This window comes from Puma concolor, chromosome B3 (genome assembly GCF_028749965.1).
Source record: "Puma concolor isolate L17-30 chromosome B3, mPumCon1.1.hap2, whole genome shotgun sequence".
In the NCBI taxonomy this organism is placed as follows: domain Eukaryota; kingdom Metazoa; phylum Chordata; class Mammalia; order Carnivora; family Felidae; genus Puma; species Puma concolor.
In genome coordinates this window covers 3,436,944-3,464,339 of record NC_141672.1, presented here as the reverse complement: position 1 = coordinate 3,464,339, position 27,396 = coordinate 3,436,944, and the positions used below count along the sequence as shown (strand labels likewise).

Here is a 27,396-nt window from a genome sequence, read left to right as displayed (position 1 = left end):
GGGTTGGATGGCTAATGATGTGGGTTGGTGGATTGGTTTGACCATTGGGGTTGAATGGTTAATGAATGCTGGATGGTGTTTTGGCCGCGACTGGATGGTAGAAAATACATGAATAGGTGGTGGGTGGTAGATGATGGCTGGGTAAGAGGGTGCGGAATGGTGGGCCGTGGCTGCTGGCTAGGGGTTGCGTGTCAGAGGCTGGGTGTCAGATGGTGGAAGGGTGGGGCATCGCGTGGCTTAGAAGTTTTGCACCTTGGCCCCAGGTATCAGGTCTGCACTCCAGGCTGAATGAAACTGATTGTCCCAGGCCAGTTTTGTTCCCTTTTGGGAATAGCCTGGGGGATGACGGTGAGAGGGAAGTGGTGCTGGGACGTACCCCTCCCCCACCACGTTGGCCATCCTACCTGGGTGTTTTCCTTCTCTTAGCTCCTCCTTCGAACTGGAGGGTATCCTCTTTCCATGTATCTGGCCCCACCGATTTCTGACCCCCCCCCCCCAATTCCTGAACCTCCAACCTGAGGCTTGGGGTCTCAAGCGGCCGGCCGGGATCAGGCTGTAGGGGGCACGGTTTTGTCAAAGGGAGGGTGAGGCCGAGGTGCTACCCGGGAGCTGGGGCCGGGCCTGGCGGAAGCGCCCGGGGGCCTGAGTGTGAATTGGGGGCCGGGCGAGCGCGTGTGGGCGGAGAGCGCGGGGGAGGGCGGGCGAAGCGGGGCTGGCAGCTCGGAGCCGAGAGTGGCAACCCGGCGCGAGCATCCAGCGCGGGAGGGTGAGTGTGAGTGAGGCCCAGGGGGCGCCCCCTCCCCACCCTTGTCGGGGCCCTCGCCCCGCGGTGCGCCCTGGCTGCCGGGCTTGGCGAGGCTGGGAGAGGAGAGAGGGGGAGTTGGGGGGGGGGTCCGAAGCTCCGGGAAAGAGGAGGCAGTGGGGGCCGTGGTCAGCCCCTGGCTGCTGGGGCCGGGCTTTGGGCGACAGCAGTGCCCCTGGGGGGCTGTGCACGGCCTGACCCGGCCTTCCGCACCTGGGAGCCTGCGGAGGTGTGGGTGGTGGGGCCCCTGATGGTCCAGTGCTGCCGCTGGCACTGGCCCCGGGCAGCGGGAGGCTGACCCCAGGGACTTGCTCTCTGCCTGCCTGGCCCCTTGCTCGGCCGACGTGACCGCTCTATCATGTGTCTCTCTCTGTCCTTCTGTCTGTCTGTGTCTCTCTCTCCCTCCATCTGTACCCTCCCTCCGGGTCTGTGTGCTTCTTCTGTCCCCAGTCCTGTCATCTCTGCTTTGTCTCTGTGGCCAGCTGTTTTTCTCGCCTTCCCTCTGAGTCTCTGTGCCTCGCTGCGGCCAGTCTCTTGGTGTCCCTCCTGGCTGCCCTGGGCTCTAGCCGAGCTTCCGAGTCCTGCGGTGGGATTCCAGGAGGGGCTCGTGGAGGATCTGACCCCGGGGCATGGGGCTCTGTGAGGGAGGGTAGGGGCTGCCTCCCCTGGCTCTGGGATTGGGTGGAGGCACATGCCCCCCACCCCCAGCCTTCCCTGGGTCTCCGCGGGACCCGAACTGAACCGATGTTCGGTGAAGGAAACCCCATATCCCAGAACAGCAGCCCCCGCCCGCCCCCCGCCCTGCGAGCCCACAGGACCCCTCCCCCACTACCAGCAAGGTGGCACAAGCGATCCATCCCACTGGTTACTGCTGTCCCTCTGCCCACTTCCCTCCCAGTGCCCCTGCCCCTTGCCTGCGGCCCCCTCCCAGCCTGCCCCGAAGTTCGATGTCGCCTGCCGGACCCCACCCCCTCTTCTGCCTCTGGCCAGGTGCAGGTGGAGGGGAGGGTCTGAGGCTGGGAGCTGCGTGAGCCAGGTTCAAGTCAGCCCGAGGCGAAGGTGGCCAGGTCTTCTCGGAGAGCTGACACCCCACACACACCCAGGGCCGGGCCCCCAACACCCGCAGCTGAAGGGAAACCGACGTCCTGCCTGCACTTGGCCCTGCGTGCTCAGGCCAGTATAAGGGCAAGGGAGCCCTCCCCGCAGCAAGAGCTCGCAGAGGAGGGGGTCCCCCCATCTCTGTGCCCTTCCTTGCCGTTCCCTGCCTCAGAACATCTCTCCGCTGGCCTGGCTGCCCACTGCTCATCCCTCAGGCCTCAGATCAGCTGGCCCTCTTCGAGGAGGCCTTCATGGGTCTTGGGGCTGAGTCAGCCTCTCCTGCCCTGCCCCTGCCCCTCCGCAACCCCGGGCACATCGTGTGGTGCCTGTCCAGTGCCCCCCCGACGGCGGGCGGGCGTGGGCAGAGAGCAGTGGTGACAGAGGGCCAGGGGGCAGCGGGCAGTGGGTCCAGGGTGGGCTAGCTGTGGACTGGAGCGGTCTGAAGCTTCCAGAGGAGAGTGGGCTCCAGCACGCGGCCTCGTTTCTCCCTGTCTTCATGCAGACCGGCAGCAGCAACGGCATGAGTGCCCCCCCGCCCGCTGTGCAGGAGCTCAGCCCAGCTGAGGAGGCTGGAGACCCAGCAGGGAAGGTACGTACTTGGGGCCCTGGGGTCTGCCAGCCCTGCGGGACAGGAGGAAGCCAGCCTCAAGCCCTGGCCCGCGATTTGGGGCATGCCTCAGTTTACCCGTCGGGGAGGGAGAAGGGGTTGCTCTTCTCTAGAAGAGTCTGGTGCATAGAGCAATGGAAGGCCGAGCCTCCCTGGCTCACTCAGCACCACTTCCCAACCGGGGTTTGCTCCGCAAAGCAGTTTGCTCTCCGCTGGGTGAGGCAATGCCAGAGTCCCCCGCCCTCGGCTCTAGGTTTCGGGGCTGTGTCGATAGAGCTAAAAAGTGAAGTCCCTCCACAGGCAGTGCAGTCTTGACGTTCCGAGTTCTAGAGTTGGGACTCTGTCATCGTCGCCACTGCCGGCGGGCAGCGGGGCTGGAGAGGGGAACCCGCCTGGGGTCACCCAGGGGGCCAGCCTCCACGGCACGGCAGATGGAAAAGGGGGACACCAGGCCTTTGAACTCCACGTGCTGCTGGCTTGGACCTCCCCCATCCCGGTGGCACACTCTGGGCCGAGGAGGGCCCCTGGTTGGGGGTCACAAGGCCTTTGCAGAGGAGGACAGGAAGCGGGGTGGCAGGTGCGGTGGGGAGGGATTCCAGGAGAAGGGAGCCCCTGACCCGGCAGTGTGAACAGGAGCAGCCAGGATGGCCCAGCCGCCGCCGGGGCTTGGACGGGTCCCTGCTGCGCTGCCCCTCTGATTCCACAGATGTCCCAGTCAACAAGGTCACCTGCGGTACTTGGTGAAAATGCCGATTCCTGGCCCCCCCCCCCATTCAGAGAGTCTGGGCGGGGGCCCAGGAACGTGCGTTCAAACACGCGCAGATGGTTGTGCTGTGGCGGTTCAGGGCCGGTTAGCAAAGTCCTCGGGCTGTGTGTCTGCCTTTCCTCAAGGCACTCGTGCCACTGGGGGAAGGAAGACAGGCACCAAGCGACTCTCCTTCTATGTAGAAGGGTGGGGGGTGGGGAGGTCCAGGGAGGGAGACCTGCAGGAGCAGAGGCGTGGACGTGGGCAGGGCGGGCGTCAGTGCTGCTGTGGCCTTAGGGCCAGAGGGCTGGGCGGTAGCACTCGCAGCTGCCCCCCCCACCCCCATCTCAGAAGGCCTTGAATGGGAGGCGGAGACGCTGAGGGCGCCAGGAGGGCACGGGGAGGCAGCCCCCGCACACTCTTGTGGGCACTGAACAATGAGCCCAGAGCGAGCCCAGAGAGCCGCTGAGGTTGCCATGGTAACAGCTTCCCAGCTCCTCTGAGCTGGGGAGGGACCAAGGGCCCAGCAGGGAAGACCCCAGGAAGGGGCTGCGAGGATACAGGGGGCAGTTGGGGATGCACAGAAGCCCTGGGCTCACTCACCATGTGGCCTTGGCCTCTCTGGCCTCAGGCTCTTGTCTGTGAAATGGGCCTGAGGGCTGAGCCCCGGTGGGTCCTTTGGGGCCCCGGGGAGAGCTGCTGCCCCAGGTGCTGAGTGGTGCTTCAGCCGCAGTGGTGGGATGGGGGAGAGGCCCGCACCTGCACGACCACACACACACACACACACACACACACACACACGCGTGTGCACGCTCACACACACACCCTCCTTCCTGCCCTGCAGCCTGGGTCGGCAGGGCCCCCGATCCTCCCAGTGGACACAGTGCAGGACAGGTGTGGGAGGGAGCAGGGAGCCCAGGGCCCGGCGTCATCCTGAGCCCTGCCCACCCCCCCTGCAGGCTGCGGTAGGTGCCCGGGAGAAGGGCCCTCGGCTGGGCCAGCGACTGCCCTCGATCGTAGTGGAGTCCAGCGAGGTGGGTTCTGTGGAGAGTGGGGAGCTGCGTTGGCCCCCCGAGGGCGCCTTGAGGGGGTCAGCCCAGAGCCAGGTTGCTTCTGGTGAGTGAGGGGCTGCCCACGGGGGTCGGAAGCCGGGCTCCCCCTGCCCGCTCATGCAAACGGGGCCCTCCACCCCTCCAGCCTGTGCACACCATCACCCCCATCTGCCCGTCCTTGGAACTCTGCTTGGGCGCCTGGAAGCCTCCTGGCCTTGACCCTCTCTTTGTCCACGTGCCCCCTCCTACCTGCCCTTAAGGACTCAATCGACTGTGGTGGCCCCAGGCCCAGCCCATCAGAGGGGCCCGTGAAGCGTCTGTTGGACACAGGACCACATGCTTCCCCCTCAGTTCCAACTCCTTCCCCTCTCCTGATTCATTGCCTTTGGGGCACGTGTGCGTTCAAAGGGCCAGCCCAGGTGCCCGTGAGATGGGGCGGTGGACCAGCCCGGCGGCAGGCCCCTGCACTGGCCGTAGGTGCCTGGTTAAAGGCCAAGGGACTGCCAGAGCCAAGGAAGCTCCTGGGGGGAGGGCGTGTGGGTAGGAGAGGGGGATTCCGTGTTCCGGATGCCAGGGGTGAGGCTGGGCAGTGGGGGCCTTCTGCCGAGGGCACATGAGGGGTGAGCTGTGCCCTGGGAAGTTATGTCCCCTGGGGAGTTTCCCCCCTGATGAGGAAACGAATTCAGCCTCACTGGGGCTGCCTGGCACCCCCTCCTCACATGTCAGCCCCCCAGCGGCTTGGGCCCAGAAGGGGCCCATCCACCCCATACCCCCCACCTTTCCCCCAAAGCCTCCTCCGCCTCTGTCAGGTTGCACCCAGGGCTGAGAGCAGCACCAGGGACCACGCCCTGGGTAACCGCTGGAACTTGGGCTGTGGGGAGGTCTCCGGGTGGGTAGAGGTGCCGGGGGAGGGAGTGCCTCTGCTCCCAGAGCGTGGCCTTGCCTGCCCCGCCCAGGTGCAGCCCCCTCCTCCCCGTTCCCTTGCCAGCCTGTCCGAAAGGCAGCCCCACCAACAGAGGTGCCTTTGTGTTTCTGCAGCCCCCTCACCAAGTCTGCCGGGAGCACCAGGGAAGGTTCCGGATGATGCTGGCAGTGAGCGCGCCAGCTGCCAGGCCCCGGCCCCCCAGTGAGAGGACTGGGACAGGCATGGCCGGATTCTGCTGTGCAGGGCCCTGCAAACCCCGCCTCCCACCCCTGCTCCTGACAGCTGAGCGGCCTCAGCCCCAGGGTGGCCGGGCTGATGCTTGGAGCAGGGAGAGCTGAGCCGCTGCCTCCTGCCTCAGAGGGTCTGGCCGGGACCACGGGCCTGCCCTCTCCCATCCACACCCCGGGGTCCAGATCACACCCTCCTTGTTCCGTGGTTTGAAGCAGAAATAAAGGCTCTTCCTGGTGGTCGGCGGGCACACTTGCTGGGGACTCGAGGGGGGGGACAATTTTGGTTTTTCCATGGCCTTCCAGACAAGGGCCTAGCCTTGGAGCCCACGCTGACCAGGCCAGAGTGCCTGGGTGTTGTACACGGGGTGGGGGCCGGGGTGGGGCAGGGGCTGTCCAGGGGCTGTGGGGTTTGCTCCTCTGGAACCCCTGCCAAGGGCCCTGAGCTCTGCTCCGCTCTGCCTCAGCCAGGGCTGCCCAGGGCAGGACTGGCTTCCCCCCAAGTGGCCTCCTCACCTCTCCCAGGGGTCTCCAGCTCTGCCTGGACCCCGAGGGCAAGATTCCTTCCTCCTCACTGGGTGCACAGGGCACAGAAATGGACCGTGGGGTGGGGTGTCCTATTCCAGGCTGGATCTTATTAACGCCTTGCAAAAGTCCCACTTTACAGATGAAGAAACGAAGTGTGAAGTGAGGTGCCCAGCCACGATGGGATCCCTGGGGCTGGGAGGCACCAGAGCCCATGTGGGAGACTGGGTGGGAGAGGCACCTGTTCCTGCCCACGTGAGGGTCCTCTTCCTCCATGGGGTCCAGCAACACTGTTTCTTGGCTCTGTCCCACTGCACAAGGGGAGCGCTACGGGCTGGTTGGGGTTGGCATGGTGGGCGGGGGGGACAGAAACCCGACCAGTGCCTGGGCCCAGGTTGCCTCCTGCCCTCCCCTCCTCCCATTCTGGTCCCTTGCCCTTGGCTAGCCTGCCCCAGAGCCGAGGAAGCCCGGGGCCTGGCAGGAGGCAGCCGTGGATAAATGTTAGCTTAACAAAGTCCTCAGGACCAGGCAGGGTCGGACAAGACCCCGGTGAGCCTGGAGGGGCAGGAGGGAGACACAGTCCCCTCTGTTCTTTCTGGAGGCCTTGCTAACCTCAAGGATGAATAAGGCACTTTCTCCAGCACGCCTTCCCTCTAAAAATAACCCGCCCCCCAAACGCAGGAGAGGTCGGAGGCGGAGGTGTGGAAATTTGCCTGGCAGCCTGCTTTAATTTTAACCCTGTGGCCCCAGGGGCCACGTCCACGGTCCCAGATGTCTCCCTGGTCTCTAGCTTAGGCAAGGCGTTGGACTGTCCTTCCAAGTCCTTCCTGTCCTCCTCCGGTGCTTTTGTGGTTCCCCGAGGGGATGGGAAGGGGGCAGACGTTTCCAGGAAGCCCCGCCAGGACTTGCTGACGCATACGATGTGGGGCCAGGGACTCGAGCCAACTGGTGATTTCCGTGTTCCTGGTGCGGAATGTGGGGTGGGCACCGGTGTCATTTAGGAGATTTCATCCTGGCCCCTCCCAGGCACAGTGTTCCCCCCACTTAAACACGACTCTCCCAAGGTCTCACAGCTGACAAATAGCTGAGCTGGGACAGAATCCAGATCCACCCGAGACCCAGGCCTGAGTGGTACCCACAATGCCACCGTGGAGCCCGCCAGCTAACAGGGCAGGTCTTGAGTGGAGGTGACCCATAATTGGAGGTCCCAGGACCCTGTCGTGCCCAGTGAGCTGGGGGAACATCTGCTCGCCCCAAAGAGTGTGGGCCCCCACCCTGCAGGACCCAGTTCCCTGGAGTCGGGCCCCAGCCTGCTCCCTTTCGGTCGGAGCTGGTGCCCTCGGTAATGGTAGGGGGCGGTGCCAGAAGCGGATGCCCCACACATCCTGAGCCCCCGCCACCAGCACTCAGGTGTGGGCGGCCTGGGGAAAGCGTTTTGGGAATCATCCTGTGGCTCCCTCTGGCATGGGCTGGGGTCACCGCCTAGTGCCTTTCGGAGATGGGCCACCTAAACTTTGCAATATTCACCTCGAGATAGAGGCACCGTCCCCTGTCCAGGCCCAAAGCCAGTTAGGGGCAGTGGGTGGAGCTCAGGCTTCCTGCTCTCCTATTGGTCTGTGCCTTGGTCCCAGCCAGCCGGCTGCAGTGTGGGTGAAGTTCGCCGCCTCTGGCATCTACATTTGGGGTGTGGCAGCCTGGCGTCCCCGGAACCCCTAGGACAGGCAGGCATCTGGCGTTCAGAGTCCTTCTCCCTGCCCTTCCCCACCTGAGAGCCAGGTCCTCTGCAGAAGCGGACCCATTTAATGCCAACAACACCTCCATTTTATGGAGGAGTAAACTGAGACTCAGAGTCAGAAGTGCCTATCCCAAGGTTGTGCGGCCCAGTGCGGGGGAGCTGAACTTGTACTCTACTTGGGGTCCCCAGCTGTGCCTCCCCTTCCCAACTGCCCCCTCCGCTCTGCCTTCTCCTGACCCAGCCTGCCCAGCCCTGTGCCCCGGCCCCTCTGAGACAAGGCTGGGACTTTTCCAAAGGGATGTTACTGAGAAATTTGGGGGAAAACAACGTGGAAATGGGATAAAAGAAACATCACAGTCTTATGCTGAAAGGTGGGCACAGGCTAGAGTGTGGAGTGGATCTGGGAGTTGGGGGAGGTCCAGGAGTGACTCCCCAGGCCCTGGGCACCACCAGCTTTTCAGGGACCTAACTCTTGAAAGGAGGTGACCCATAATTGAAGGTCCCAGGACCCTGACGTGCCCTGTGAACTGGAGACCAGGAAGGTCAGACAGAGGAGCCCCCGGTGTCTGTCCACCAGGGTCTGGCCTCTGTCCTGCCAGCTGCATGGCCACGAGCAGGGTCCTAGGCCTCTCTGAGCCTGTGTTCAAGTGCAATGAGGTGGAGAATATTTACTCCACAGGGGCTCCAGGAATCCCACTGAAGAACCCCGGGCAGTCATCTTGGGGTGTCCCCTCTGACTCCTGAATTGTGCCGCTCCCGGCCCCCCCCCCCAATCTCTTATTCTGACTCTCATCCTGACATGGGACAGGACCAGCCTGAGCCAGGAGGAAAGGCCCACCCAGCCACCGGGGCGTGAGCTGGGACCCTTATGACCCACCCTATTTCACAGGGGCACCCAGGGATCAGGGGGCTAATGACTCAAGTGGTAAGCCAGGGGGCTTCTTGGAGGAGGTGCTGGCATCTCTGGGTCCAACTTAGCCTGTCTACAGAGGGCTATGGGGTGCTGCCGTCTCTCAGGTGCCTTCCAATCAGTTATGGGCTGGATTTTGTCCTCAAAAAGTTCTTATGTTGAAGTCATAGCCCCCAGTACCTCAGAAGGTGGCTATATTTGGAGATACGGTCTTTAAAGAGGTGATTAAGGGGGCGCCTGGGTGGCTCAGTCAGTTAAGCGTTGTACTGCGGCTCAGGTCATGATCTTGGGACTCATGAGTTCGAGTCCCGCATCGGACTCTGTGCTGACAGCTAGGGGGAGCCCGGAGCCTGCTTGGGATTCTGTGTCTCCCTCTCTCTCTCTCTGCCCCAGCCCTGCCGACCTCTGGGTCTTGGGTTTCCAGCCTCCGGATCCTTGAGGAAGTCACTGTGTTGTTTAAGCCCCGGCCAGCCACACTGTGCCGTGGCAGTGCCCGGACAACAACACACAAGCTTGTCCCTGCGTCCTCAGCACCCCGCTCGGAGCTCCTGCCCTGCTCGGCCTCATGCCGCGGTGGCTTCAGCCTGGCTGGGACAGGCCTGGATCTGTCCTCCCCGGATTTTCCCCAAGTTTCTTCCTAGGATGCTAGCATGGGATTCCCCCAAGAAGATGCGCAGCCTGCCTCTTCTGGGAAGTCTCGGCGACCCTCTCCACAAGACGTCTCCAACCTGAGCCACTGTGGAGGAGGAGGGCCCGGGTTCTCCATTCAGCAGGCTCAGGGCCCCTCTACACCTTTGCCCAGAACACCCGCCATCCCTCCTCACCTCTGAGTGTAATCCTTCCTTCCTTCAGCCCCCATCCCCTCCGGCTCCTGAAGCCTTTCGGAATGGCTGTGGCTTAGGACATTCCCTTTGCTGTCACTGTGACATCCTCTCCCCCTCCCTGTGCCCCACTGCCCACGTTTCTGCACGCCTGGCTCTCAGGATGAGCCTGCCACACGGGCCTGGCACCAGCATCTCTGCCCTGGAGGGAAGGGTTCTTTGGGGCTTTGGTGCGGTGGGCTGGATGTCCCCGTCCCCCCACCCCCACCCTGCACGCCCTGTCCCTGCACCTCTGGTCTCGTGTGAGCACAGCAGGGGACGGCTGGTCCATTCCCCCACCTACCTGCCCCTCCCCCCTCCCCCCCCCCCCCTGCTGTGGAGCTATGGAGCGCTGCCCCTCCCCTCCCGGACTCTCAGGACTCAGCCCGAGCCAGAGCCACGAGCTGCCAGAGATCAAAGGTGGCAGTGACAGTCTCTGGAATGAGGGGAGAGTAAGAGCCTTTCTGAAAGTGAAAGTCTGGGGTCAGGGTGGAGGGTGGGGCCGGGGGTGGGGCTGGTGGGCCCAGGGCAGTGTGGAACAGGCTGGGAAGTCCCAGCTGCCGGTCATTCGCTCTGGCTGACCCAGGGGCCCCACCACAGAGGCCCAGCTCCGAGGGCCCGGCTTCCCCTGGCGGCCCCGACCTGCCTGGGGCCCGATCTACTCGCTCAGCAGGTACGTTCGGGTGCAGGTGGGCACTGGGGCGCTATGGACAGTGGGCGGGAATTCAAAGGGCCCAGGGTAATTCCAGTTCTGCCAGTGGCTTTCCGGGCCAAGGGCCTCAGCGCGGAGCCCAGGCCGGACTGCCAGCTCCAATCACAGCGTTCGTACACAAACATGCAGAAAGCAGACAGATGCGGACATCAAGACACGCACGCGGGCACAGACACACGGACGCGGACTCATGGAGAGAGCGGCTTGCACACATACAGGGAAACACACTCAGGTCAACGCACAAAGCCCATACGCACCCCAGTGCGGCAACATACCCCCAGGCTACACTCTCACATTAGATTGCTTATCTTTTTCCCCTGGGTACCGGCCCTGGCCTGGTGGGCTCCTGGTCAAGCGGCAGATGCCCCAGACCGTGCAACTGTCCCTCAGTCAGGGGAGAAGGTACACCCAGTGCTGGGGCCAAGCCCGGAGAGAGAGGAGCTGACGATGGTCAGGAAAGGCTGCTTGGTACTGAGGCTCGAAGGCGGCTTGAGAAGGTGGGGGTGAGGTCACTGCTGGCAGAAGGAACAGCCTGTACAAAGGTATGGAGGAGAGGCGAGGCGGTTGGGGGGGTGGTGAGCGAGGGGGAAGGAGCTGAGGGGTGGGTTAGGAAGGGCCTCGAGTGCCCAGCTAAGGAGGAGTCTGCTTTTCCTGATGGCACCCCAGGAGGGCTATGCTTTGTCACTACTGAGAAGAGGAAACTTTTTAGTGCCTTTTTCTAGTAGGCTTTCGTAATACACAGGAAAGCCCTTGTAAGCAGGTCTCATATCGCCTATGAATAATGACAAATTTCCCAGGTCCTTCCCAATATTCAAACCTCATTTATTCTCTTGCCTTATTGCCTTGACTAATCCTTCCTGGCAAATGTCAAATAGAATGACTGAACAGACACCAGGCCTGAGCCCCAGGTGCGGCCGCCAGTGCCTCTGAACATTCAGGGCAATGGGGCCAGAGGGCCAGAGAGAGAAAGAGCCAGAGAGAGTCATCACGGGAATGGGGAGGCAGGTACGGACGGGGCAGGGGCCGAGGTAGAGTCAGCAGGACATCCAGTCCCGCAGGTACCCGTGTGGCGAGGGGCGACCCTGATCCTGACGGTCACTCCTCCTTCAGATGGGGATGATGGGGAGGAGCAGATGGGCAGAGGCTCCCAGCCCAGTAAGGAAGTGTCCCCATCCCCACAGGGACAGTGGTGCAGCCTGGCCCAAGGACACCTTGGAGGTGGGGGCACCCATGCCCCTGGGCCCCGAAATACAGGTCAGTTTTGGGGGAGCAGAGACAGGGAGGCTGGGAGCAGAAGCAGCCTGCGAGGAAGCTGGAAAGCTGGACATTCTAGGGACAGGGAGGTGCCCGGGAGGCTGGGTGAGCGTAGGTCAAGGAGGCGAGGCTGGAGAAAGTTCTGTCCCAGACTGGAAGGCTTCCAGTGCGGGGCTATGGGGAGCCATGGAAGGATTTAAAGCAAGGGGGTGACCTGGTTGGCTTGTGCTGTGGGAAAGTCAGTAAGAGCCTTTCTGAAAGTGGAAGTCTGGGAAATGGCTTGGGAAACTGTGGGAGCAGGGTCAAGGGGGCAGCGAGACTGTCCGGGGGCCTCGGTGGGCCTTCAGTACGGGTCTAGTTCTGGACGAGGGTGGTCGAGCGGGCTGGGGGGACCCGTCTGCTTGTGTGGCCTCAATAAGACCCAACTGCCAGCTGCTCCTCCTTCCCCCAGAATCTGCCTCTAGACCCCAGTCCTGGCATCTGAGAGCTGCCCCCACCGCGGGCCCTCGGCCGGGAGAAATGGTTCCTGGGGCAGGACCTGGCTTCCCGGGGCTGGAAGATGTGGGAGCCCAGCCTCTGCTCCCCTTTCCACACAGGCCTGGGTTGGCTGAGGCTCCCCGTGGGGGGCTGTGTGACTAGAGGCAAGGCCCTGCCCCTTTCTGAGCCTGTTTTCTCATCTATGAAATGGAATGACACCCTACAACTTTGTTGTTACGGGCATCTGATGTATGCCAGGCCGTGGGCTGGGCACACAGTAGGTGCTTACTAAGTGTGAGCTCTACTCAACCAAGGCAGGGCCCACTTGTCCCGTCCCCACGTCCCCCTGGTGATAGAGCTTGAACTGCATCTGGGCACAGCACAGGCCCAGATGATTCTCATCATCACTCAGAGCCTGCTGGATGCTGAGGGGCACCAGGGAGAGGGGAGTCGGGGAGGGGCAGGGTGCAAAGAGCTCTTGCGACAATGTTCTGTGTGTGCATGGGTCAGTCTGAGTCAGGGCAGGAGAGGTACCAGGCGAGGACAAAGACCTGTGGCCTGGGCAGGGCAGATAAGGCCTCATCAATCATCTGGGCCTGCCCCTCTCTCGGTGAGGCCTCTGTCCAGCTGTCACATGGCATCTGGGAAGAGGAAGGTAGGCCTCAGCCGACCCCTCAAATGGCTGACCCCTGGACAGACATCGCTGGAGGGCACAGAGGGGTGGATGAGGGTCTGGGCCCTGCCTATCCCAATAGGCAGGCAAAATGGGGGCCTGGGGAGAGGGATTCCACCTGATGTCACCTAAGGGTCAGGTGCCGGCTCCAGCCTGACCTTTGTCCCAGGGATGGGGGCAGCCTGGAGAGGTCTCGGGGTTCTGGCCTCTGGTTGGTCAGTGACTTCAGTAGGTCCAGCCCTCCTCTTGGCTGCTCTCTCCAAGGCTTAAGTAAGATCTTGCTGATCTAACACAGCACCCCCCCCCACCCCCACACAACACCCTCACGATGGGGTGGGTGGGAGGTCCCGGCAGGCTATGAAATCTCTTTCCTCTCTCCCACCCCAGCTTAACCTAAAGCCAGAAAATCAAACACCACTGGGCTGTGCTTAAAAGGAGAGTGGGTGCAGCCTGGGGAGGGCCTGGAGCCCAGGGTGGGACCTAGGCAGCCCCTGCTTTGCACCTCCATGCCCTAGGGACCCCCGCCCCACCCCTTACAGGGGAGTGGCCGGAGCGCACGAGGGGTGGGTGGTGGGGAGATGAACCGGTGAGGAACAGCCTCGGGGAGCCCCAGCCCCTGGTTAAATATAGACCCGGGGCCCCTCCCACCACCCCCGCCCACAGGGCTGCAAGGCTGGGATAAGCAGATAAGCCCCTGGGGGCAGCCACGGGTGGCCACAGACCTCAAGCCTGACCCTGCCTCCCTCCAGGTCTAAACAGAAGGAGCCTCTTCCAGGGAGGGATCCCTGAGCCTCCCTCTGAGCAGAAATAGTTGGACCCGATGGGCTGAATGGGGGTGAGCTGAGGGCTTGGTGAGGGTTGGGGGGGGGGGGGCAGTGAATGCTAGGTGATGGGGAGATTGGGCAGTTAGGCCTCAGGACCTAAAGTCCAGGAAATCCTGGATGTGGTTGCTGGGCCCAGCCCTGGGGACCGCGGGCTGCCGTCTCGGCTGTGCCCCCAGAATCTGCCTGTTTAACCCCCCTCTCCAACTCTGATGATGGCCTGGCAGAGCCAGAGAGGGTGGGCACCTGGGGGTACCCTTCGGAAGATGGTATCAGGGAAGTTTTCCCGAAGGAAGTACCTGTCTGTCTACATCTCAGTGCCAGCTGCGGTGTGGCACGGAGAGAGCTCCGGCCCTGAGAGCTGCCCGGTGACAGCTTGGGGGTCATCTCTGGGAGGAGCTTCTCTGACCAAGCCAAGCCACTGGGCCCCTCCAGGTCTCACAGGGCTCTCACGAGGTTTCTGTGCCCATTCCCCAGGGCTGCCCCCCCCCCCAACCCCAGGCCTCCTGAGACTCCTTTTCATCCCCAGCTTTCCTGCTGCCAAGATGTCGTTATCACCGACAGTGACCTCCTGGCCAGAACCGCACAGCCCTGAGGAGTCTGATAAGCTGCAGACCCCAGAGCAGGACACTCAGCAGGCAAGCAGTGGGGACGTGCCCAGCACCCCCCGTGAGGACACTTGGCCCGGCCTGGGCACCCTTCGGCGGGCCTTCTCCAAGGCAAGCCGGCGGGCCTTGGGCCAGGCCCCCGGGGAGGACACTGGCCTGCTCCGACGCAGATCCCACTTCCTGCGATCCTTACGGCGCCCCCGGGATGATGGCCCGGCTGCTGCACCAGGGGGGGCCCGCGGCCCAGAGGGGCCCTCAGGCGTCACGGATGGTGGCAGCCGGCCGTCAACCGCTGGGGTGGGGCCTGAGGAACCAGGACAGGAGGAAGGTGAGAGCTTCACAAAGGATACCAAGCATGGGAGGAAACTGAGGCCAGAGAGGGAGCAGCACAGCCCAGGCTTCCCGACAGCTCCCCCAAACACCCCCATGCACAACTGCATTTTACATTCTCCCAGCCTTTCAAGCAGGGGAGCATCCACTGCGCAGCTCAGAGAGGCCAGAGTGAGCTAAGTGAGGCTCAGAGAGGTTAGTGATCTGCCTCACATCCCACGGCCAGGAAGTGGATACGTGGGGGTTGAACCCACATCTGTAGGACTCCAGAACCCTCACCTCTCCACAGACTTCCACAGCCTGGCCCCTGGCCAAATTAGAGTGATGGATAAGGCGCCGGTCCCCTCAGAGCACAGGGCCGCAGGGGGTGCGTGGCAGTAATGGGCCTGGAGGGGAGCTCAGGAGGGCTGCGGGCGCAGGATGCATTGGCGCTGGGCTCCAGAGGGGGGGCTGCAGGTGGAAGCAGAGGGCTGCTAGGGGCTGGGGGCTGGCCCAGAGCAGGGAACAGCAAGAAGCGCGGGAGCTGGGCACAGGGACAGGACGCGCCCAGGCTGAGCTCTGACCCCAACAGACCTGCAGTCGAGACAGCAACATGAGGCCACCAGGCCCAGCTCGGCAGAGCTGGGAGCAGGGGAGAAGGTAGGGACCGAAAGCGGGGAGAGCAGGGCCTGATCCCAACTGCTGCTTTCAGCCAGGTTCGGGGCTTGGGGTTACCCCTCTTCCAGAGTGATTCCGAGGGACGATTCCCCGCAGGCGGGGGCCGTTGCTCCTGGAGCAGACCTTAGGGGAGCGCTGGGGCCAGGCGGCCCAGCTCCCGGTGGGCGAGAACGGGGCCCCCAGGCCTTGGTTGGGGGCCGAGGTTCCGGCGCGGCACCCCCCAAGGCCCTCTCCCTGCCTGTCCTTGCCAAAGGCAAATCTGTGGCGGACCTCATCACGGAGCGGCAGCTGCTGGCGGCCTTCGAGCAGCTGCGGCAGCTGGAGACGCGGCTCCTGGCGCAGAAAGCCTCGGGCACCTTCGAGCAGGACCCCACCGGCTTCGCGCGGCGCGCCATGGACGTGTGCCTGCTCTACGACGGGCTGGCGGCGGAGATCCGCGCCATCGTGCGCGAGACGCTGGGCCCGGGCGGCGTGGACGCGGCCGCGCTCGCCGAGCTGGCCCGCGTGGTGCGCGCCGAGGAGGAGGCCCACCCGGTGCCCCCCGCCGACGGCGACTTCCTGCTCACGCCGCGCCGCTGGCGGTGGCACTGGGAGGACGCGGTGACGCGGAGCGCGCAGGAGCGCGTGCAGCAGGCGGGCGCTGGGGACGCCGCGGGGGCGGCCGAGGGCGCGTCGGGCCTGGCCCGGCTTCTGGCCGAGCTCGGCGGCTCGGTTCGCCGCGACCTGCGCCAGGTGCGGCTGCAGGTGCAGCCCGCCTACTCGGCCGCCGGCCTCCCGGCGTGGGAGGCCTACCTGCGCGCCTTCCACGGCGCGGTGGCCCAGCGCCTCCAGGAGCTCGCGCGCGACGCCCGGGGCTGCGAGCAGCTCTACGTCCTGCTGGACTGGACCGCCAATGTCTACGGCAGGTGAGGCCCCAGCCGGAGCGCCGAGCCGGGCGAGGGGAGGCCCGGTATCGCCCACCTGGCCCTGCCCACCCGGAGGCCTTTGGGCGCCCGCCCCGAGGAGCCCTGGGCACCTTTTCTCTCTTTCTTCCCGAGAGAGGGCTGGTGGGTGGGCGGCAGAGATCCCGGGGACTTTGACGTTCTTTTCTTTCCCCTCGTCTGGGCCGCGGTACTCTGCCGCCGGGGTGTTCCTACGTGCTACCCAGGCACCCGGTCCCGCGAGCGGGACAGCATCTGAGGGGAGGTTGCTTCCCTGACAGCCCAGATGGAGGCCTCTGCTAGTCCCCAGACGCCGTCGAGCGTTTAGAAAAGGGCCCCCCACCCAGGCAGGACACAACCGTGGCTCACAGATGCCCGGCGCGGGTTGGACTTCACCCGCACTCTTCCCCTTGGATGGGCACCTGGGTACGGGGCCCAGCGCGCTGACCGCTCCCAGCTCCAGCCCCGCGCCGCGGGGCGGGGTGGGTTTCCTTCGCTGCTGAGCCCTCCTCAGCTCCGAAGGCCAGAGAGCGGGTGGGAGGAGGGTGCCTAAGCTCCGGGGCTCATTAATTTGCTGTGTGGCCTCGGACAGCTACCTGGGCCTCCCTGGCGCGGCTTGGATAGTGGCAGGTCCCTGAGCTGTGTGGTGCTTGGGTGCCTAGGTTTTGGCCAGGGGGAAATTGGGGCAGCCGCTAGTGCATCAGAGCCGGGCCCAGACCCTCAGCCCCTACCCTGCCTTCCAGTCCTGACTTCCTCGGTGCCCCGGACCTGACTCTGTCCACGGAGCCGCTGCCCCCACTCCTGGCACCCAGTGTGTGGGCGCGCCTGGAGAGCGACTACACCAGCTTCCTAGAGGTGAGGCCCTCACGGGGCAGGGCCTGAGGGGCGCCATCCAGGCTGAATGTGGCTGCCTCGCTGTGGGGAAGTGTGGAGCCCAGAATCACCCTGGGTGTGTGGCCTCGCTCAGGGGAGAGCCACTCTTCACCCTGTGGCCTTCAGCATGGGCCTGGGCCCCGGCAGGGTGGGTCAGTTTCTCCCAGGGCCCAGGACAGGGCTCTGAAGGTAGGCGGACCCACGCCTCCCTCTTGGGAGGGGCTCACTGTGCCCCTGTCCCTACCTCGCACAGACCAAGATCACAAGCTGCTTCGACAGCATCCTGCAGCTGGAACAGAGCCGCTGGGTGGCCGCTGAGGCCCCCGATGTGCTCCAGGGCCTCTACCACACGCCTCTGTCCATCGACATCCACATGGTGAGTCTTGGGAGGGGGGATGTATGTTTGGGCCTCAGGTGGTGTCTGTCCCCTTCCAAGTGGGGACACCCAGAGCTATACAATCCAGTCCCGACCTCCCTTCCCCAGTAGGTGAGAGCCTGAGGCCCCACCTGGGTGGAATCAGGGACCCTGGGTCGCCAGCCAGGCTGGGAGTGCCAGGGCACAGCGCCCAGCTTAGCAAGTGGCCCGTGGATGTGGGGGTGCCGGGAGGCTGCTGGAAGCTAAAGCCGAGACCACTAGAGCGGGGCAGGTTGGAGACGTCATTGGGCCACAGGTGAGGGACAGGGGGCATCAGGTGGGATCTGGGCTTCGACGTGGGTTCAGCACGTGGCATCTCTTACAGCTCGTGGCTGAGCATGTGAAGGCGGCTGGTGCCATCTCTGCAGAACTGGAGGCCACCACGCTGCGCATCTGCGTGCGGGCACTCGGCCTCTTTCTGCCCAGGTGCAGGCATATCCTTCGCCCAGGGTGGGGTGGGTGGAGGGACCAGGGTAAGGATGGTGGTCGTCCCTGGGGAAGGGCCATCCTGTTTGCTCAGAGTCCCAGATCCAGGGACAGATGAGAGAGGAGCCTTCTTATAAGGCCCCGGGTCTGGGTAGGGACCTGAGGGGGAGGGCAGACCCCAGGTCATCGCGCCACGGGTAAGGGTCCCTAAGGCTTTTGCGTACTTCGCCCCCAGGTTTGAAAAGGCTTTTCTACAGTCGGAGGCGGTGAGCGAACCTCATCTGGGCGCCAGCATCAACGCCTGCGAGGAGCTCAGGTGGGTCTCGACCCTGCTCCTCCGCAGGGAGGTGCCTGGCGCGGCCAGCAGGGGGCGCGCGAGCTCGGGGAGCCGGGAAGCCGTAGGCTCCCGTGGCGGCCGGCGCGCATTGAACAGTCTGGACCATGCGCCCGGCGTTGGAGGGACTTCCCGGAAAGCCTCCCAGGAGGGCACCCGCCTCGCAGCTCCCGCCCCCGCTGGAAGGTCCTCCCTCCTCCCCGCAGGGGTGAGGCCCTGGAAGGGATGCAGGGAGTTTCAACGCTGAGCAGAGGCTAACAAATTCCAGCCACCCCAGTTATCGCCTGTTGTCTGCCCAGTGTGTCCCAACCCCCCAACCCCCCCCCCCCCCCCCCGCAACGCCACCCTGGGCTCCTTTCTTTCCTCCCTTCACCCAAGTTGGCCGGCTTCCTTTTTTTTTTTTTTTTTTTTAATTTTTTTTTTTCAACGTTTATTTATTTTTGGGACAGAGAGAGACAGAGCATGAACGGGGGAGGGGCAGAGAGAGAGGGAGACACAGAATCGGAAACAGGCTCCAGGCTCCGAGCCATCAGCCCAGAGCCTGACGCGGGGCTCGAACTCACGGACCGCGAGATCGTGACCTGGCTGAAGTCGGACGCTTAACCGACTGTGCCACCCAGGCGCCCCAGCCGGCTTCCTTTTTAAAGACACTCCCTCCTCTTCCCCACTACCCTGGGTCCCTCTGCCCCCGGAAGGCAGATGCCTCCCCTTTCTGCAGGCAGTGGCTGTCCCCCTCCTGGGCCTCCGGTGTACCCCACATTATGGATGCACCAGCTGCAGCAGGTACGGCCATGGACTTTGAGCCGCGCAGTCTGGGTTCTGATCCCAGCTCTGCCACCTGCTCCCTGTGTGCCTAGAGATAAGTCACTTCCCCCTTCTGTGCCTCCTTTTGTCATCTGTCAGATGGAGACGTGGGGCTCCACGCCCTAGAGGGAATCATTTCGTATTCACTTTTTGTGAGCGCTGGAGATCCAGGCACTGAGCTGGAGCTTTACCCGCCTGATGTATTTCGTCCCGAGGGCAGTGTCCCCATGTACTGGGACAAGTGGAGGCTCAGAAAAGGAGTGCCACCAGCCCACCATCATGCACCGTCCAGTATGTGCTGGACCTGGGACCTGAACCACACTTGTCTGAATCCAAGCACGACCATGACGAGGACCACTTGTCTAACACTCTCTCAACCCTAATCGATGCCAGGCTGGTCCGTCCCCTTCAGCCCCAGGAAACATTCTCTGCCCCTTGGTAGGCAGCCTCTGACCCAGCCCCTGATGGAACTTTTTAGCCTGCCTTTCTGTGTCCCTGTTCTGAGGACTGGGCATAGCCTGGCCCTCAGTCTCCTTGAAAGGGTGTGACGGGGTGGGTTTGAAGTGGGGGACATTGTCACCTTCAGAGAGGCAGTTATGAGGCTCAGGGGAGGGCCTCTGTGCCAGTCATGGCCAGGGTGCCCTGTCTCATCACCAAGACGGTTGGAGGTTTGACCCAGAGACACCACAGGGGCGTTCTGCGATGCAGTGGGGACACCACCATCACCCTGCTGACCTACCCTCTGGGATCAGCTCCTGGGGCTTTGGAGCCATCTTCTCACCCGACTGTGCCTTCGGGGCTACTACGCTGTACAGCCCCAGGGGCTGCCCTTCACATTATAGTCTAAGTGAATGGCACCTGGCCTCCGCGGCTGTCTACCGGAGCTTGTTCCACAGCTTGCTCCTCCTTGCCCACTCCATCTCCTGTCCTGGCCCCTCCCAGGACCAGTCTTCTGGCCAGGTTCCCAGGAACCTTTGAAGAGCTGGAGAAACCTCTAGTGGCTGCCGTCTGTGTCTTCCAAAAGCGGCTGCTCCAAGGCTTGCAGTATGATGTGCAAGTGAGTGGGACAGGCCCTTCTCTCCCCACTTTCCACACCCAGTGGCTGCTTCCTGTGCCCTGGAGCCTGGGGCCCCCAAGTCCCAGCATTCCTTCACCTCAGGGGCAGTTTCGGGGGTGGTGCGTTGGGGGGTGGGCAAGGGACCCAGATAAATTCCTAGTTGAGCAGGGAGGTCAGGAAACGCCTACCTACTTGAGACTCTCAGAGAAGGTGTGTTCAAGGAACCAGACCCCTCACCCCGCCCCTCAAGGCCTCCCCAGGCTCCCCTAAGCAGGGCCTGCCTAGAGGCTCAAACTCAAACCCTGTCCCCTGGAGCTCAGGGCTTGGAGGAGTCATCCTTGCAAGAGGCTTAATGACATTCATGGCTGAGAGAGACGTTACTCGGGTGACATTAGAAGGGGGTCAGTCCCCCCAAAGTTTCTTCCTGGCGACAGATTGTCCATCGGCCTGAAACACCCCTGTTAGGAACCACGCACTGGCTCTGAGGAGAGGGTCTAGGGGATGAGGAGGAGACGGTTTGAGGAGGGTTAGAAGACTCCTGTCCCCCTCTGCCCCCAGCCGCTTTTCAGGGTCCTGTGTACCAAGGCCTGGCTGACACACGACGTGCTGCAGCCCCTCATGGACAAAGTGGTGGCCTTCGCCCATCACCTGGAGCACGTGGCCCCACTGCGGGCACAGGTATTTCGGGACAGGGCTCTGGTGGGGCCGTGCCCTGGGCTGGGGCCTGTGACTCTGACTCTGACCCTGGCCCTGATCCCCCGACGGCCCAGGAGACGCTGCAGGAGGCACACCGATACGTGGTCCGTGAATACCTGGCACAGGTGCTGAGGCCTCGTGAGCGGTTCCGCGGTGTCGATCGCGTGACTGGCTCCCAGAAGATGGGCCTCGACGCCCAGGCCATTGGCAACACCTTCCAGGGCTTGGTAGGAGCATTGACTGACCGCCCCCAGTGCTCGCCTCCTCCTAGGGCCTCTGGCGTGAGGAGCCTCCCCTGGCACCCCCTATTCTCATTTCCGGGAGGGGGGGCTCCGCAAGAGCCCCCTGGGGCGGGCTTTGGCAGAGGTGGTCGTCCCCACGCTGCAGCAACCGGGAGAGGGTTTGGGAGCGCTGGCACGGCGGGGGTGGGGCCAGGTGGGATCATTTCCATATATTTGCATACGGCCCTTGCGGAGTGAGCAGCCAAGGGGCGGGGCCTCCGGGAGGCCCCTCCAGCATCCCTGACCCAGCCTTTGGAGCCTGGGCACCTGTTCCTTACGCAGGCGCGGATGCGCTGTAGGATTCCCGGCAGGACTTCCGGGCCTGGGTCTCGGTTTACCCACCTGCGCAGAGACCGGAAGACCTCTCTGAAAGTGCTGCGGCTCCGTCCACAGCGCCAAGACCCGAGTCCCCTAACGCCGCCCGTGCAGTCACAGCGGGTGTCGGTGCATTAGTGTTGGGGCTGCAGGCAGGGGTGGCAAGGGGGCTCCCGCGGGAGGCGGCCCGTGCCCTAGGAGGCTCCCTGTCCCCGCAGGGCTCAGAGGCCACGTGGCTGGGCCAGGCTATCCCATGCGTCGCTGACATTCTCGGCGAGACTTACAAGGACGACATCGGGCGGCACCTGGAGACACTCATCGGGAGCTACCCAGACATCAGGTCCGTTCCCCACCTGCTCCCTCACTGGGCGCCGCCGGCCCCGGGGTCGGGGGACCGGGGCCTTCAGAAGGGTCCCTGTGGCTCTGGCGGGGGGAGGGGGGCAGGGGAGGAACCAGAGGGAGGTACAGCGCGTCCCGTACGGAGCGGGGCCCGCACCGGGCGCGGGCTCGTGCGCAGGTGCGTGAGGTCCCGGGTGTGCGGGGTGGCCCTTGACCTTCAGGCGCGGGGCGGGGGCGGGGCGTGAGAGCCCGGGCGGCCCCTCCTTCTACCGCTGTTCTCGGATTTGGCGTTCGGTGCCTGGGGTCCCGAGGCGTCTAGAGTGTGAGGGGGTCGGGGCCCCTCCTCATGCGTCCGAGGATGGGGACAAGTACCCGTCCCGGGTACTTGAAAGGGAGACGCCCCCTCTACGAGAAAGCCCTATTGACAGCCCGGGACTCCTGAGACCTGGCCAAGAGGAAAGAGGCTTTGATTCCGGGGTTTGGAGGGGAGGTGGGGGGGATGGTGAGTCATCGAACCCGTGGAAATTCCAGCCCGAATCTCTCCATAGCCTTGGAGATTCCGGGATGGGGAGGTCGCAGAGAGCCTGGGACAAAGCCCTTTTCCCCAGCTCGGACTGTCTCCGCCTTTGGCCCGGAGTGACTACTTCCCCCACAGTGCTGCGGGGTTCCCCCACCCCCCGTCCCTGGGGCTTGTCTACTCTTGGCTGCCTGCCCCTGTCTACCTCCCCCCACCCCCACCCCCACCCCGCCCCCATTCCTGGAGGCGGCACTTCTCGTGCTGTGCCTGGGCCTCTCTCCTCGCTGCCTGCCTGTGGCTCCCCGCACAGTGCTCGCAGGAAGAGGCCTCCGACACCTCTGGGCCTGGACCTGCTGTCCTTGAGGCCTTGTCACGTCTCTCACTCCACTGATCTTTGAACCTCTGCTTAGACTGTGTTCCCCCACGGGCATGCCCTTTCCCCTGCCCACCCAGCTCAGCCCCCTTCGAGGCCCAGCCACGCTGTCCAGGGCCCTCCCTGCCCCTCCTGCTTCCGTCATTCGCAGCCTTTCTCGGGCCAGCTTCCGGGAATGCTGGGGGCACCCGCACTTGGGCCCAGGGGCTCGCCTCGCTCAAGGCTGAAGTGCCACGGAGATGCGGGGCCTACAGCGATAGGGGCGTGTCTTCGCAGGCGGGACCACGTGCTGGCCATTCTGGCGCTGCGCAGACTGGGCCGCCGTCGGAACCAGCGCCTCTTGCAGCATGCCCAGAGCCTGCTGAGGGCTGCGGCCAAGGCAGAGGGCTCCGGGGCTGCTGGCGGCCGTGTGCTCTTCGAAGAGATCCAAGTGCCTACTTCCGTGGACGTGCTGATCACCTGCATCAAATGCTCCGGGTCTCGAAGGGGGCGGGCCTCAGGTGGGGGGCCGCATTAACTGAGGGTCAGCACCTTCACCCAGGCATCACCCAGACACTAAGCCCCAGGCTGGGAGTCTAGGGAGGCGCTCTCAGCCCTGCCCCCAACCTTGAAGCCCGTAATCACACGACGTTCGTCCTCAGCTGTGCGTGGTTGCTTACCAGAAGGAACAGCACGAAGAGAGGCATTTCAGGCATTTGTGGGGGAGTGTTTGGGGGTGGCGGAGGTTCCTTTCAATACTGCCTCCCGGCCTAACGGTCCAGCACCACCCCCAGTCTGAAAGTGAAGCAGAGAGTATTTATTTTTAAAATAAAGGTGAATTAAAATGGTGCCTCCCTAAAGAGGGGGCAGGGCCAAGTTGACGGTCTGAGTCTCCAGGTACCAAGGGGTCGGGATGGGAGGTTCTGTGGTGACTCCATTTGGTAGATGGTCCTTTCCTGTGCATTGCACAAATGGGGAGACTGAGGCAGGCCCAGAGCTGGGAAGGCCTGTGCCTGTGGCTGCAGAGAAAAACAGTCTTCAGCCCTGGGATCCTGGGTGCACTGGCCTCATGTGCCAAGTGCGCCTCACCCAGCAGGAGTTGGCACTGTTCTGTCCTGTTCTAACAGGCCTGGGCCCCTAGGAGACAAGAAAAGGCCGAGGCTTGTTCTGCAGCCTGAAGTATTTGGGTTAGATGTGAGAGGGACTTCCCAACAGCAAAGCTGTAGGACTGGTGGAGGGCAAGTGTCAGCCCTGGGGAGTGTGTGTGTGTGTGGGGGGGGGGTCATGATCCTACCGGTCTCAGCTTGGCCGGCAGGGCTGCAAGGAGATTGCCCCACCGTGCACCTGTTATCTACCCCCATCGCCTGGTTCTTCTCTCCCGAAAAGCTGGCACTGAAATCTGACTCTAGCCTCTGGCAAGGCTGCTGAGAAACCCATTTGCATTGGCAGCCTCCAGCTTGCCAGGGAGGCTGAGTGCTGAGATGGTGTGTGCGTGTGGAGGGGGTGGGGTAGACGCTGAGGCAGACAGTGATAGGTGCCTTCCTGGCCCATCCCTCTGCAGCAGACCCCCCATGTGCCTGACCGTGACCTTGGCAGAGGTGGGGAGCAAGGAACTGCAGGTGGGCCAAGGTTCTAAGAACCCAGTGAAGTTGAGCCTCCCAAGGACAAGACGAGAGTTCTGAAAGGCTGCGGGGCCAGGCCGGTGGGGGATCTGACTCCCCTAGCTCCTTTCAGGCCCATCTCCCTACACTGTGGACAGCCAGGGGCGGGTCTGCCACAATCCCTACACCAGGGCTGGAGAACTGCGTCTTGTTGGGGTGCTGAAGGGAGCGGGAGCAGGTACCAGGGGCAGCCCCTCCATGGATACACGGGGGTCAGGGGTGGGCGGGCAGGAGGCCTGGGTGTCCAGCCTTCCCTAAGCAGGTAATGCAGAGGGGTGGGGTGGGGTGGGAGGATCAGGAGTGGTTGGGGCTCCCGGGCTCCAGGCTAAGGATGGGGACAGTGTGCTCCAGTGTCGACACTGACGAGCAGTCCTGTGTCTTTCCTTTGTGGGGAAACTGAGGCCAGCAGAGGGTAGAGGTTGCTTCACATCAGGCCCCAGCACAGGTAGCCTGAGACCCTCACAGTCAGGAGGAAGGGAGGTATCAGAGGGGTACCTCCTTCCCCAGGAAGGGCAGGGACTGACAGGCCAGCCCGACTCCACATTTGACCTCAGTAGCCATCAGTGGCCTGGGTGAGTCCAAGGCTGGATGGGGTGGGGCATAGAAGGTTTGATTTGGTCCTGGCCGGGTTCTCCCTAGGGAGCCCATACCCCGTGTTTGAGCCCCAGCCTCCTCACAGAAACTGCCCCCCCAGCGGCAGCCCCTGCCCTGACCCCGGCCCTAACACGCCTGCCCCTCCCCCCCGCCCCCCTGAGCCCCTGGCTAGGGTGAGAGCCCTGGGGCTGGGTTCCCAAGGCAGGCTGCAGAGGTGGGGAAGGGTGCAGTCCCAGCCCTGCCACTTTCCCGTCATGAGACCGTAGGCACATTCCTTTACTTCTCCATGCCTCTGTTTTCCTCGCTGTGAAATGGGGGTGCTGTCTGTGCCCCCCAGGCTGGGAAGGGCTACATACGAGCCAGCCAGAAAACCAGATGCCTGGCTCTCTTGTAATGCCATCCCCAGGGCCTGGCCAGGCCATGGTCTGCAAGCAAAACTTAAAAAGGCCCTGGTGCAGGAGTGGGGGCCTCTGAGTGACAGCGAAGCCTGAGGTTGGTGGGGTCGGTGAGTGGGGAAGGCGCCCAGGAGGAGGCTGGGAGGAGGCGCCAAAGTGGGGGAGCCCCTCGCTGACAGGAGCATCCTGTTGCAGTGGAAAGGACTCAGGCTGAGACCCAGGGCCATCTTCCGGGGTGTGTCTGGGCCTGGAGACAGGGAATCAGATTTTCCTGGCAGGAGCCTTCGTGCCCAGGCGGGTGTGTGTGCCTCGTGTGTGTTCCTGTGAGCCCAGCAGCGCCTGGAGGCAGGGGCTGGCTTCCCGGGGCCAAGCTGAGATGCACAGGAGGCCGGACGGCAGCTCCTCCGAGGCTGTGGTCAGGACGGTTGGGGCCCAGAGGTGGGCCAGGCCAGGGGCACCGGACTCTGGCCATTGGCCATTCTGCCTCAGACCCCCTGGCTCTCCCATCCCACCAGGTCTCACGAGGCCTTGCGGAGAGCCTGGAGTATCTCGTTGGCCATCCTGTTGTCCGGGCCAAGGGTGGGGGCGGGGCTGGCCCTCAGAGGGCAGCTTCCGGACTTGCAGGCCAGGTTGTCTGGCTGACAAGGAAGCATGTGCGCATGGGTGTTCCTGGAATGTGCCTGAGGACGGAGGGGCCTTGCCCCGTGTCTGCACTCCCCAGGTGGAGCAGGACATCCGATCTGCCCCTGGAACTCGGGTCCTGGGCCCTCCCGGCTGGTCCCTGGTTCCGTCCCTGTCTGGCCACCCTCTTTCTCCTGCACGGCTCCCTTCTCTTTTCTCTCCAGCTCAGCCTGGCTTCCTTCAATGCTCACGTTTCTTGGGGTTCCTTCCTGCCTTGGGGGTTGCTTCTGGCCTCTGGCCCCGAGCCTGCGGGCTCTTGAAACAAGGCTTGCTCTGAGAAGTTTTGGGGACCCCAGCCCAACCTGGGGAGGGCAGTGAGAATATGCGGAGGGCCACCCTGCCCAAGGCAGAGTGCCCAGGTCCCAGGACATGGTGAGCCACAGCCTGAGGGTCCTGCTAGCCCCAGGACAATCCTGGGGTGACAGACGGGGACTGGAGTGTCACCTAGGAGCCTCGCCCTAGCTCAGCCTCAGACTCGTGCCTTCTGTGGGCTCCTCTCCCTGCTGGGACTCGTGGCTGGGCCCAGCTCCCCTGGAGAGTGTTGTGCTGTACAAGCCCACGGGGCCATACCAGGCAGCAGTGTTTTCGGGTCTCGGCTCTGCCCTCCTCGCTGGTAACCCGGGGCCATCTCCTCCCTGAGGCTCTGTCCCCTCATCTGCAGCACCCATAGGTGAGGGAGGGCGGGAGTAGATGAGACCGTCCTCAGATCCGGGCACGCTGTGAATGACAGTGTGTCGCCTCTGTCCCCGTACAGCCTCTCTCTCTCTTCCTTGCTTGCCTGGTGACCCCAGCCCCTTCCTTCCTGGCCCCTGACCACATGGAGCCCCCGTACATAGGGCGGCACCCTCATCGGCCAGCAGGCAGTCCTTACGGGGGCCCCCACCCCTTCAGGGGAGGGGAGAGGAGGCTGCAGTGTTCCCAGAGTCACCCTCCAGCCGCATTGTCACTTCCTTCCTTTGCTGCCACCAAGTCCCTTTGGGAACTCCAGCAGGCCAGAGGGGCCCTTCTCCCAGGTCAGGGCCCACCCTTCCCCTGCTGGCTGTGGAGCACTGGGTGCTGAGGGGCCCGTAAGGATGCTGCTGATGAGGGCCAGCTCCACAGAGGCCTGGGTCTGGGAGGACCAGGCCCCCCTGGTGGCAGTGCAGGCCCTCTTGTGGGAGAGATGTGCCCGGTGCCGGGAGCTCCCCTGGGCAAGTGCTGCCAGGGTCTCAGCCCGCCCCCCCACCCCCACCGCCCCGCCTCGGGCCCTCCTCTGGTGAAATGGTTCGAGGGGACTAAACCCAAGACAAGTCAAGCCCACCCCTGGGTCCACTCCTCTCCTGGGGCCCGTGGGGCCTGGACTGGTCCATTGCAAAGACTTTCCTCCTCTTGAGATTCCCCTACTCTGCACAGTATAGCTCCCCACCTGTTAGTGGCCTTTAACATTTATTTGTCAAATGTTTTCATTTAAAAATTTTTTTTTCAACGTTTTTTATTTATTTTTGGGACAGAGAGAGACAGAGCATGAACGGGGGAGGGGCAGAGAGAGAGGGAGACACAGAATCGGAAACAGGCTCCAGGCTCCGAGCCATCAGCCCAGAGCCTGACGCGGGGCTCGAACTCACGGACCGCGAGATCGTGACCTGGCTGAAGTCGGACGCTTAACCGACTGCGCCACCCAGGCGCCCCCATTTTTAACTCTCATAATATTTTGGATAGTGACACAATCACACAGCTCA

General features: G+C 63.5%; 2 protein-coding genes across 11 annotated transcripts; both read left to right on the top strand.

Annotated features, from left to right (window-relative positions):
* The first annotated feature begins 696 nt into the window (after window positions 1-696).
* On the top strand, window positions 697-5,696 carry LBHD2 (LBH domain containing 2). The gene is made up of 4 exons (XM_086708446.1): window positions 697-766; window positions 2,403-2,489; window positions 4,212-4,286; window positions 5,343-5,696. Exons 2-4 carry the CDS (start codon window positions 2,421-2,423, stop codon window positions 5,565-5,567), a joined length of 369 nt encoding a protein of 122 aa, XP_086564572.1. The 5' UTR covers window positions 697-766; window positions 2,403-2,420; the 3' UTR covers window positions 5,568-5,696.
* A 4,280-nt stretch (window positions 5,697-9,976) lies between these two features.
* On the top strand, window positions 9,977-23,223 carry EXOC3L4 (exocyst complex component 3 like 4). Of its 10 annotated transcripts, none has more exons than XM_086708743.1 (15): window positions 9,978-10,159; window positions 10,589-10,740; window positions 11,380-11,452; window positions 13,352-13,437; window positions 13,901-14,359; window positions 15,272-15,923; window positions 16,682-16,793; window positions 17,065-17,187; window positions 17,552-17,652; window positions 17,888-17,968; window positions 19,733-19,847; window positions 20,406-20,525; window positions 20,618-20,770; window positions 21,358-21,479; window positions 22,645-23,223. In XM_086708743.1, the coding sequence occupies exons 5-15, from the start codon at window positions 13,969-13,971 to the stop codon at window positions 22,883-22,885; spliced, it is 2,211 nt and encodes a 736-aa protein (XP_086564869.1). In that variant the 5' UTR covers window positions 9,978-10,159; window positions 10,589-10,740; window positions 11,380-11,452; window positions 13,352-13,437; window positions 13,901-13,968; the 3' UTR covers window positions 22,886-23,223. The 10 variants fall into 10 exon arrangements, with proteins under 10 accessions (XP_086564875.1, XP_086564869.1, XP_086564870.1 ...); XM_086708740.1 differs by having other exon boundaries at window positions 9,979-10,159; window positions 13,953-14,359; XM_086708749.1 differs by lacking the exon at window positions 20,618-20,770 and having other exon boundaries at window positions 9,977-10,159; window positions 13,953-14,359.
* The last annotated feature ends 4,173 nt before the right edge of the window (window positions 23,224-27,396 follow it).

Coding starts and splice junctions, on each gene's coding strand:
- LBHD2 (XM_086708446.1), top strand. CDS start 2,421: ATGAGTGCCCCCCCGCCCGCTGTGCAGGAGCTCAGCCCAGCTGAGGAG. Junction 2,490..4,211: donor CTGGAGACCCAGCAGGGAAG/GTACGTACTTGG, acceptor CCCCCCCTGCAG/GCTGCGGTAGGTGCCCGGGA. Junction 4,287..5,342: donor TCGTAGTGGAGTCCAGCGAG/GTGGGTTCTGTG, acceptor GTGTTTCTGCAG/CCCCCTCACCAAGTCTGCCG.
- EXOC3L4 (XM_086708748.1), top strand. CDS start 13,969: ATGTCGTTATCACCGACAGTGACCTCCTGGCCAGAACCGCACAGCCCT. Junction 15,924..16,681: donor ACCGCCAATGTCTACGGCAG/GTGAGGCCCCAG, acceptor CCTGCCTTCCAG/TCCTGACTTCCTCGGTGCCC. Junction 17,969..19,732: donor AACGCCTGCGAGGAGCTCAG/GTGGGTCTCGAC, acceptor GGCCCCTCCCAG/GACCAGTCTTCTGGCCAGGT.